Source organism: Coregonus lavaretus (genome assembly GCF_964263955.1).
Source record: "Coregonus lavaretus genome assembly, chromosome: 19".
Classification (NCBI taxonomy): domain Eukaryota; kingdom Metazoa; phylum Chordata; class Actinopteri; order Salmoniformes; family Salmonidae; genus Coregonus; species Coregonus lavaretus.
Genome location: NC_140006.1, coordinates 36898565 through 36910952, shown reverse-complemented (window position 1 = coordinate 36910952; position 12388 = coordinate 36898565). Strand labels below are relative to the sequence as shown.

General features: G+C 39.9%; 1 protein-coding gene across 2 annotated transcripts in view; it reads right to left on the bottom strand.

Annotated features, from left to right (window-relative positions):
- Positions 1–8958: 8958 nt before the first annotated feature.
- The window catches only part of LOC311147263 (CREB-regulated transcription coactivator 1-like), a 39437-nt gene continuing 36007 nt past the window's right edge, over positions 8959–12388 (bottom strand). Inside the window, exons 12-13 of one of the 2 annotated variants that reach the window (XM_084183934.1) lie at positions 11816–11981; positions 8959–10246 (exon numbers count right to left, since the gene is read on the bottom strand). In XM_084183934.1, the coding sequence (XP_084040060.1) occupies positions 10038–10246; positions 11816–11981 (375 nt within the window). In that variant the 3' untranslated portion in view covers positions 8959–10037. The remainder of the gene's footprint in view (positions 10247–11815; positions 11982–12388) is intronic. The other variant, XM_084183933.1, reaches the window with a different exon arrangement.

The window sequence follows — 12388 nt, the reverse complement described above, 5'->3', positions numbered from 1 at the left end:
AATATATTTTTTATTCTTCAAAGTAGCCACCCTTTGCCTTGATGACAGCTTTACACACACACTTGACATTCTCTCAACCAGCTTCATGAGGTAGTCACCTGAAATGCATTTAAGTTAACAGGTGTGCCTTGTTAAAAGTTAATTTGTGGAATTTCTTTCCTTCTTAATGTGTTTGAGCCAATCAGTTGTGTTGTGACAAGGTAGAGGTGGTATACAGAAGATCACTCTATTTGGTAAAAGACCAGGTCCATATTATGGCAAGAACAGCTCAAATAAGCAAAGAGAAACGACAGTCCATCATTACTTTGACATGAAGGTCAGTCAATACGGAAAATTCAAGAACTTTTAAAGTTTCTTCAAGTGCAGTCGCAAAAACCATCAAGTGCTATGATGAAACTGGCTCTCATGAGGACCGCCACAGGAAAGGAAGACCCAGAGTTACCTCTGCTGCAGAAGATAAGTTCATTAGAGTTACCAGCCTCAGAAATTGCAGCCCAAATAAATGCTTCAGAGTTCAAGTAACAGACACATCTCAACATCAACTGTTCAGAGGAGACTGCATGAATCAGGCCTTCATGGTTGAATTGCTGCAAAGAAACCACTACTAAAAGGACACCAATAAGAAGAAGAGACTTGGACATTAGACTGGTAGAAATCTGTCCTTTGGTCTGATGAGTCCAAATTTGAGATTTTTGGTTCCAACTGCCATGTCTTTGTGAGACGCAGAGTAGGTGAATGGATGATCTTTGCATGCGTGGTTCCCACCGTGAAGCATGGAGGTGGTGGTGTGGGGGTGTTTTGCTGGTGACACTGTCAGTGATTTATTTAGAAGTCTAAGGCACACTTAACCAGCATGGCTACCACAGCGTTCTGCAGCACTACGACATCCCATCTGGTTTGCGCTTAGTGGGACTATCATTTGTTTTTCAACAGAACAATGACTCAACACACCTCCAAGCTGTGTAAGGGCTATTTGACCAAGAAGGAGAGTAATGGAATGCTGCATCAGATGACCTGGCCTCCACATCACCCGACCTCAACCCAATTGAGATGGTTTAGGATGAGTTGGACCGCAGAGTGAAGGAAAAGCAGCCAACAAGCGCTCAGCATATGTGGGAACTTCTTCAAGACTGTTGGAAAAGCATTCCAGGTGAAGCTGGTTGAGAGAATGCCAATAGTGTGCAAAGCTGTCATCAAGGCAAAGGGTGGCTAAATAATGAAAAAGATCTACCAAATCTATTCATTTTAAAATGTTCATTACTTTTTGTCATTATCAGTCACCTAATGATAAGACAAAATGTGATTATTAATTTTTTTGCTAATGTATGATGGGGTCCCTGGGTCGCAAATTTGCCTGGGAGGTTGTCTCTGGGCAAGAAAAGGTTGAAGACGCCTGGTTTACAGTATCGTGTGTGGATGGCAAGGGTCCATTTCATATTAAAACAATATCTTTCCCATTATTTAGAGAAGGACCTTTGTTTTTGGCCATTTCCTTTTGCACATAGTTGATTTGTATGACTGATAGAGTATAGTATTACAATTCCAAAAGGACACATTTTGTAAACAAGTCAAGAGAACACAAAACAGTCCTTTTGTCACGACTTCCGCCGAGGCTGCCTCCCCTCCTTGTTCGGGCAGGCTTCGGCGTTCGCCGTCACCGGAGTACTAACCACTGCCGCCCCAATCATCATCACAATTGTCTTGTCAATCACACACACCTGGTTCTATTCCCCTAATTAGTCGGTGTATAAGTGTTCCCTCTGCCCCTTGTCCTTGTGGGTGATTGTTTATTTGTGGAGGTTAGTGAAGCTCGGTGGAGCTCGTGTATTGACGGTAGTATTTTTCCCGTATGCCTTGTATTTTCCAGTGCGCCTGTTTTGTGCCCTGGAGTGTTTGACGCATTTCTGCGTAAACCTGTATTTTGCAGATTAAAGCCTGTTATTCTGTGATTTACCCTCCTGCGCCTGACTCCATCACCACCTCATCACACCTTTATAACCGAACTGATATCTACCTGTAGTTCATGTGGTTTATACATTTTTATCTATGATAAGTTACATAAACGTACACACACACAAAAACCATGCAAACCTGCTCCATTCTTTGTAAACGGTTGCTTCTGTAAACGTTTTGAGTATAAACCGTTGGACACCCGAATATTGGTGCAAAAATTGTGGCAGTAATAATAGATCTATCAAATCAGTCAGATTTACTACATAAACACAGAAAAAAATTGTTTGAAAGAAAAAAGACAACTGATTATAAAAACACAGTTAAGCAACATGGAGTTTGGATCAGTCTGAAAAACTTTAGGTTAACCGATACTTTAAGTCAGAAAAACAGAACAGAAGAACAATGACATACTGTAGCACATTAATTCTCAGTGCATGTAACACACATTTTCACTTTTGACATCATATCACATAAAGCACAAAACATTTTATACCGAAAAGCAATATACACAGTTAATCTATACACTCGGCAAACAGAATACACTTCAGTGGGCATCTAGCGCATAAACACATGCAATATCAAATGTATAAGTACGTACACCAAATAATTGCATCTACATGTGCATAAAAGGCTGATAAAACATTTTTTTCTGTTGCTTTTGGATTGACATAGCAGTTCAGTTTGTGTGAGGCCTTGCCACTGTTCGAATCGAAGACAAAGACAATTGACCATACAAAGAAAACGTAACAGAACATTAAATCACATTTAAACAGTCTTTCTTCCTTAGTTTACAATATAGTATTTTGCATGACATTGTGCTTGATAGAAAAAAAGAACATACAAAATAAAACCAAGCTAAAAATAGGAGCAAATTATTTGTCTTGAAACTCATGCAAAGTAGTCAGAAAAAAGGAATACAAAACATTTGCATACACAAAACAAAGTAAAAATCAAGCGCTAAAGATTCAAAATCAGGACTGCTTCTGATTCAGAACCACTGTCACAGTCAAAACTGTTCTCACATTCAGATCTATAACCAATCATGTTTTGCATGCTTGACCAGCAAAACAACAGATAATTCAAGGAATGTATTAATACAAAAAAACAAGAAGGAAGGTGTCCCTTGTATCTATGGTAAATGGTGATGCTGCATGTATTTACTGTGAACATAGTGAAATATACACTAACATACATGAGACCAGCATTTAGATAAACCTTTCAAATAACACAAACTCCAAGATAGCACAAAGACAGCTCATCATTTGTGTAAGCTCACAATGCATTATGCGTTCTGCTATTGCATTAGCTGCACAGTAAGGAATGTACCATATGCCTTCTCCACACAGTAAAGGTATTTTTCGCAAGCGTATCAAAAGACAAATAGTCTGTAACACTACTGAAAAGGAAAGTTACAGGTGGCAGCCAAACACGTTAAAAAAAAGTTCAATTAAAAGAAATGAAGACCAAAACCAGGGTTTGAAAGGATTCCCTCATATTTCTCTCCACAAGTGACCAATTCAGAATTGAAAATGCCTCAAATTCCAATTCAATACATGAATTTGAATTGAAGTAGTAAACAGGATACAGAATTGCAATTTGAATTTGAATTCAAGGAAATAAAATTGAATTCAGTGAAATTCAAATGCCTCTTCTATTCTATATTAGGTGTAGTCTATACAAATATACATATTGTACATAAAACATGTAATTATATACATGCATATAAAATATTGATGAAACAATTGATTTTCAGGACAAACTCTTAAAATTAATGATAAAGGAAAACAAAACCTGTATGCGAATTCTAAATTATTAAATTTAATTAATCTCTTAAATTTGGTTAAATATAGGGAAAATACTATATTTCCCAGAATGCATTAGTTTAACCCTCAACTTGGCCCTAAAGCCTTCAAAAAGAAGCCAAACAAATGTAATGGTGGGTGGAAATATAATTAGCTATTCTAAGCACTAAAATAGTATATGAACATTGTTTCCAGAGAAAAGTAATACATTCTTTGGTATCTGGAAGTGTGACCTGTCAGATTCAATGAAACTCATGTTCTATGTCTGAGTGGAATTTCTTTGAATTGCACAGAATTTAATTCTACTTCCTGTCAATCAAACTCAAATTCTACATCCTGTGGGGTGTGGCCAATTCAATTCAAATTTCAACTCATGAATTGAATGGGAGTCAATTCCAAAATTCTGAATTGAGCACATACCTGACTGATATAAATCACACAACTAGCGGTATTTCTTCAAGGTGAATTTACGCACACAGTTCTGAATTATAGATTGCGAATGACACAGTTAAATAGTGCATATTATATGATAATAGTGGGTGTTGTTTATATACTCTTTGCACAACGAGACGACTGTTCTCACTCCTGTCTATGACAGTACATATTTTAATATTAACCATTAATGTGTGACTTCCCACATCACTCCTTGATACATCAATTTTGTTACATCTAATTGCTTCCCCATTTCATGATTACTTCACCCTGCTTGTATTGTACTTGTAGCTTGAAGCACAACAGGAGCATTACTAGCCGTATCTGTTGTGCAGTGAGAAATCTTCTATCCAAAAATACAAAGTTTATAATATCGGCTTCCAAAATTGGAGCATTTCAAAGTCACAATATCAGACGCCTAACAAAAAATACTAGCTGATTTAAGTTTTTAAAAAAAAGCATTTTTTTTTATATAGACTATAAACATATGCTTTTAAAAAATACACTTTCTTTTTTTAACAAGAAGGCAAGTTTGACCAAATACAGGGGGAAACAGGTCCAGTGCACATAACAGTCGCTCAGAGCGGGGTGAAAAAGTCCCAGGGCTCAATGCTATAAAGTTGCGAGTAAAGTGCAAAGTAAAATGCAGGATAATGTCATGGGGACATCCAAGGAAATGACTCACAAAGAAGCAAGCTCACTTGACATGAACTATTAACAGGTCAACTGTAAAGCCTACAACCACATCAATACTGAAATCCTGACACTATACATCCAGAAAAGACTGAAGAGCTGATGGGAAAACTGATGGGGGACTTTTCCAATGACAATGAGGGGAAAACGTTTATGTGACACGTTTATACACACACACACAAATATTAAATATGCGAGACACTAACAGCACTGAACCAAACTCAAAATCACATTTCACGTCCCTTTTGAAGTGCAACACCTACAGTATGGTGTAAGGGTGTCAAAAAAAATGGGGTCCAACACTAAGATTAGAAGTTACTGAGGTTCATATGAAGGTGTCAATATTCTGAGAATACTGTATGAAGATGTGATGAAATACATTCCGGTTGCAGCAATGCTGTTCTAATAGAGAGTCAGTTGAATCTTCATCAGAAAAGAATCACATTTTAGCAGTAAAATCAACCTCCGACACATCCATGGGAGTCACAAAGGGGTCAATTTTCTAATATATGCAGCGTTTGTCTTTTGTCATGCTTTTTTACAGTTTCTGCCAAAGCCAACGTGCAGAATATATCATTTGAAATCTCCTCCGTGAAGTGTAGAAAATGAAGTAAAATGTAAATTAAAGAGTAGCAAATTAAACATGCCAAAATGCTCATTTTCTTTGCTGAGAAAAAGCAATCAAAATGGTACTGTACAATTCAACAAGGTAATTTAGTTTAGGTACTTAGTTATGTCTATTAGATCGCTAATAACGCTCAGTCCTCAATCAATCAATTTAATTTGTTTTGCATAGATATCATAAGCAAGATCCAATTTAGAAAAGACAACTAATGGAAACAAAACATAAATTACCAGGGAGCGAAACATCTAATTCACAAGTAACAACTTCTAGGGCACCAGAAATGTGATTCCTCGGCTCGATCTGTCCATTTCAATTAGGCTGACATGGGAAATACAGTACCACCTCACAAAATGTGTGAATATAAATATGAAAAGCAAAATGGTAACTAGTGAAAAGCAGTGGATAACAAAATGAGCAGTGATACACCTCCCTTAGTTGTGTTCAACTTGGTCATATTCTCACTAGAGCCAATTTGAGTCCAGCGTTGGTCATTGGAAAACAATGGGTGGTGCTTGATAAAAGGTTTGCACTTCACTGCTTAAGAGTCTCAACAAGTTGCACGATTACCAACATTTTTGAATGGAGATATTTGAGATCATAGCTTTCCATATCATGTAATCTTCTAAGGCAGAATTTGGTTATCACAGTGATTCATTCAGATTTCATTTCAAAACCAGCTACCATAGTAGAGCTTAAATGTCATTTCAGGAATAAATTGCCAAAATGACCCTACGACATCCCTTTTTTTGACAACTCTACAAACAGGGTTGTAAGTGATTTTTCAAGGATTGTTTAACTGGAATTTAGACCTTACTTTGGTTGCTGTGGCCAATCACAAGCTAAAGAGGAGGGTTAGCACTCCTAGTTGTTCAACAAAGGAAACCGCTTAACTGTTGACCAGAGGGGTATACTACAAAGCAGGATCAATGAGTTTGCCAGCTAACTTTGACAAACAACCAGAAATACCTATTGATTTTCTGGTTCATTAAGAAAGTTAAACTTAGATACGCGTTTTTGGTTGTTGAGTCAATTAGACCTTGCCCATTTCAAATGTATCTTTCCAAAAAATAACAAGTTATTTCTGAATATTTAGACGAGTTAGCTCATTGAACCCACTTTGTAGTACACCCTTCAGCACTAAAACATGTCCAACCCTGAAATGCTGACAGAATTGATGGACTGAAATTACAACGACAAGTTTGGAGGAAACCAAAAGTAAAATACTGGTCAACTTCAGAGAAAAAAACTGCACCAATAAATACAACTACAGTGCCTTCAGAAAGTATTGGCACCCCTCGACCTTTTCCACATTTTGTTTTGTTAAAGCCTGAATTTAAAGTGGATTACATTTTGATTGTGTATCACTGATCTACACACAATACCCCATAATGTCAAAGTGGAATTATGTTTTTAGAAATGCTTACAAATTAATTAAAAATGAAAAGCTTAAATGTCTTGAGTCATTGAGTATTTAACCCTTTTGTTATGGCAAGCCTAAATAAGTTCAGGAGTAAAATTGTGCTTAACAAGTCACATAATATGTTGCATGGACTCACTGTGTGCAATAATAGTGTTTAACATGATTTTTAAATGACTACACCATCTCTGTACCCCACACATACAATTACACTATATATACAAAAGTATGTGGACACCCCTTCAAATTAGTGGATTCGGCTATTTCAGCCACACCCCTTCAAATTAGTGGATTCGGCTATTTCAGCCACACCCGTTGCTGACAAGCGTATACAATCGAGCACACAGCCATGCAATATCCATAGACAAACATTGGCAGTAGAATGGCCTTACTGAAGAGCTCAGTGACTTTCAACGTGGCACAGTCATAGGATGCCACCTTTCCAACAAGTCAGTTCGTTAAATGTCTTCCCTGCTAGAGCTGCCCCGGTCAACTGTAAATGCTATTATTGTGAAGTTGAAAAGTCTAGGAGCATCAATGGCTCAGCCACGAAGTGGTAGGCCACACAAGCTTGCAGAACGGGACCACCGAGTGTTGAAGCGCACAGCGTGTAAAAATAGTCTGTCCAAACTGCCTTTGGAAGCAACGTCAGCACAATAACTGTTCCATGGGTTTCCATGGCCGAGCAGCTGCACACAAGCCTAAGATCACCATGCGCAATGCCAAATGTCGGCTGGAGTGGTGTAAAGCTCGCCGCCATTGGACTCTGGAGCAGTGGAAACGCGTTCTCTGGAGTGATGAATCTGGTCCATACAGAAATGGTTTGTCGAGATCGGTGTGGAAGAACTTGACTGGCCTCAGAGTCCTGACCTCATCCCCTTCTAACACCTTTGGGATGAATTAGAACGCCGACTGTGAGCCAGGCCTAATCGCCCAACATCATTGCCCGACATCACTAATGCTCTTGTGGCTGAATGGAAGCAAGTCCCCGCAGCAATGTTCCAACATCTAGTGGAAAGCCTTCCCAGAAGAGTGGAGGCTGTTATAGCAGCAAAAGGGGAGGGACCAACTCCATATTAATGCCCATGATTTTGGAATGAGACGTTCGACGAGCAGGTGTCCACATACTTTTGGTCATGCATTGTATCTGTAAGGTCCCATGCCGAGCAGTGAATTTCAAGCACAGATTCAACCACAAAGACCAGGGAGGTTTTCCAATGGTTCGCAAATAAGGGCACCTATTGGTAGATGGGTAAAAAATAAAATAGAAACAGACATTGAATATCCCTTTGAGTATGGTGTAGTTGTTATTTACACTTCGGATGGTGTATCACTACACCCAGTCACTAAAAAAATACAGGCGTCCTTCCTAACTCAGTTGCCGGAGAGGAAGGAAACCGCTCAGGGATTTCACCATGAGGCCAATGGTGATTTTAAAACAGTTACAGAGTTTAATGGCTGTGATAGGCGATAACTGAGGATGGATCAACAACATTGTAGTTACTCCACAATACTAACATAAATGACAGAGTGAAAAGAGGGAAGCCTGTACAGAATAAAAATATTCCAAAACATGCATCCTGTTTGCAACAAGGAATTAAAGTAATACTGCAAACAATGAACTTTTAGTCCTGAATACAAAGCGTTATGTTTGGGGCAAATCCAACACAACACATCACCGAGTACCACTCTTCATCATTTCAAGCATGGTGGTGGCTGCATCATGTTATGGGTATGCTTGTCATAAGCAAGGACTAGGGAGTTTTTTAGGGGGAGGGAAACAGAATAGAGCTAAGCACAGGCAAAATCCTAGAGGAAAACTTGGTTCAGTCTGCTTTCCAACAGACACTGGCAGACAGATTCACCTTTCAGCAGGACAATTACCTAAAACAGAAGGCCAAATATAAACTGGAGTTGCTTACCAAGATGACATTGAATGTTTCTGAGTGGCCTAGTTACAGTTTTGACATAAATTGTCTTGAAAAGCTATGGCAAGACTTGAAAATGGCTGTGTACAAATGATCAACAACCAATTTGACAGAGTTTGAATAATTATTTTAAGAATTATGAGCAAATATTGTACAATCAAGGTGTGCAAAGCTCTTAGACTTACCCAGAAAGACTCACAGCTGTAATTGCTGCCAAAGGTGATTCTAACATGTATTGACTCAGGGGGTTGAATACTTATCTAATCAAGATATATTGGTGTTTTCTTTTCCATAAAAAAATTACAATGTTAGATTTTTTCTTCCACTCTGACATTAAAGCATTTTGTGTAGATCGTTGACATTTGAATCCCACTTCGCAACACAACAAAATGTGGAAAAAGTAAAGGGGTGTGAATACTTTCTGAAGGCACTGTATAGTGTGAGTTAATGACAGCGTGGTTAAGTGCATTGAAGATTAGCCATTTACATTTACATTTTAGTCATTTAGCAGATGCTCTTATCCAGAGCGACTTACAGTTAGTGAGTGCATACATTTTTTCATACTGGTCCCCCGCGGGAATCGAACCCACAACCCTGGCGTTGCAAGCGCCATGCTCTACCAACTGAGCTACACGGGACTATGAGCCATGAGAAGGGCGGTTGTGAAAAAGCAGATGGGTGATAATGAGGCAAGACATGCTAATCTAGTATGACAGGTGAGAGAAAGATAAAACAGTTTCCACTGCAGACATGATTTTAAATCAGTTAATGTCTTCAAATGGAAGGCCAGACCAATGTAGTGTTGTATCCCCTACTTTTTGTTTTCTTTACAAAAACCAACAGAAAGGCCATCAGGAGGCATGTAATAAAATAAATAAATAAACAAGTTAAGGGATGTATGTGGTTAGCACAGACTGGTCACAGGCAGAACCTTAAGCGCAATATCCACCAAACATGACAACGTCGCCCTTTCATCTTTTCCATACGGAGTGGAGAAAGCAAACTGTCGACCATTTAGCTTATCTTACCATAGCTCTTAGAAAGGGGCGGCTGGTGAAGGGAGGTGGGAGTGTGGGATGAATACACTGCACAGCTGGGGCCTCGCCACGAGCTCCCAACACCCCCGAAATATCCCTCTCCCCTCAGGCCGGGTTCCTCTGACACAGTCGGTCAACTTGGCAGCGACTCTACAGCCGGTCCATCCGAAAGGCGTCTTCTGTGGCGGGGTCAGTGAGGTCCATGTCAGGATCGTTGAGCATGTACAGCCCATCTAGGGTCAGCGGGTCGATCTTCAGCTCGTCCAGGGGAAACTGAGAGTCTGCGTCGAAGCTGATGTCAGCCGACAGAGAGCTGTAAGACAAACCCTTGGAAGGTCTGGGTGGTGACTCTCCAGTGGCTAAAACATACACCGGTAAAGAGAGATGAGGAGTGGTCAGGGTCTTCCAGCGTTTACACCACATAAAGAATAGCGTCTCATTAAATATTTCAAGGAGCATTTAATAAATGTAGTTTACTAAAGTTCAAATCAGGAAGGCTGGTCTGAATGCTCGTTTAACTTCATCCAGTATGCATAACATAATTCACTTACTGTCCTATTCTACGGGCATAGTGGGAATGAATACAAACGTATCATCATCAGCATAGTGTCTTGTTTCTCCTCTTTCCTGTTAGCCACGTGCGGTGTGTCATTCTCCTATTTACCTTATAGCCTATAAACACGGCACAATAATGCACATTCCTCACGCTTGCTGTTCAACCTATGTGCTCACTCTTGCAATTATCACCTTCCTCTCTCTCAACCAATGGGCATACATCTTGGGATGTATGTCAACTTACCCATGTACTCTCACTTGCTGTTTCTCAGCAACTGTTTTCGACAATCATCCACCTCCCCACCACCACCACCAGCTATCAGCTATAATAACCTTAAGACCCATTCATTGGAACGCCTTTCCCCCAGCAGGGGATTGATAAGTAATTGCTCACAGGTGCAAGTGATAGGCAGGTGATTAGTGAGAAGAGCGGTGGATTGAATAGCCTCTCAGCCTGGAAACCACGTTCCCAATTCCCCGGAGTGCCCGGTTAGGTTAAAGGAGTATGAAGTGGCAAGGGTCAGAGCTATACAGCAGGTCTCCTACCCGGAGGCAAGTGAAATAGCTGAAGGAGCGAGGGGAGCTGAAGATATGGTGGTGGATTCTCCGCTGAATCTTGAGATTCAGAGTGTTGTTCAACAGTTGAGGGAAACGGATATGCTGATTGTGAAGAAGGTGGATTTTATGGTGTTTATCGCGCATGTGATTAATTGTACTGCACAAACAAACAAAAATTCCAAGAAACTGGACATAATAGTATCTGCGGCTGAAAGGTTTTTGGGTTTCCAGGACTGAATAAAGGAGTACATTGAGTTTTGTTTACTTTGTTTACTTTTATTTTGTAAATGATTTGGGCTGATACAGCCAACACAGTAGGTGGCGGCATGCACCTACAGCATTTGTTTGCGGACCGCAATAATATCAAAGAAGAACACCCCGTACATATGTAGTCTGCCATAAAACTTTAAAGAAGAAGAAGAAGAAGCCTCTCAGCCCAGCAGGGTCGCGCATTTGTGCGATACTTTTTTTGTTTGGGCATGCCTTTTTGTATTTTTTGTATTTGTTTTTATTATTATTTGTCACGACAAGAACAAATGGGTTGGGCTGGCTGACTAAGACAGAGCTCACCCTGGACCCTGGTAAGTACTCATTCTTCCCAGGTGAATACACTGACAACCAGTCTGCTTACACTCACTTTCATGCTAAATGCAAACATTCAGACAGCTTATCGAACAGCTAGGTGTGCCTTGGACCCCTAGACATAACAAGAGTTAGAGCTTTGTATTGAGAGAGTGTTTACATTGTGTGAACTCTATTCTTCTGCCTAGCCTTGCTGAGACTTGAGTGAGCCACCTGGTGTGGCGGAATAGTACCTGTGAGAATGATGTTGGGGATGTTGCCATGGCTACTGTAGCCCAGCTGCTGGGAGTCTTGCAGGTTGCCGTGGCTACCCATCAAACCTATCATGGCTGCTTGGGAGTAGTTGAGGGTGGAGCCCTGGCCATACAGACTGTTGTCTGTCATGTTGAACTGCTCCAGCTGTTCGAGGAACAGAGAAAACAGAACATGAGGTTAGTCAACACAGAACATGAGGTTAGCCAACACTCAACAACAAGGGCTCATTTCTCTACTAATAACAGTTGCCAAATGGTCAATATAAAGATTCAGTACAATGGTAAAAAATGGAAACCTATTAATACATGGTTTCCCAAACTCGGTCCTCGGGACCCCAATGGGTGCACGTTTAGCTTAATGATGAGTTTATTATTTAAATCAGCTTTGTAGTGCTAGGGCAAATACCTGAACATGCACCCCTTGGGGTCCCGAGGACCGAGTTTGGGAAACCCTGTATTAATATATTGTGCTTCGATACCAAGATATTGGCAAATATTGCCATACGAAAAGTATCTAATATTAGCTTGCATAATTAGTCCTGAGGTAGGATG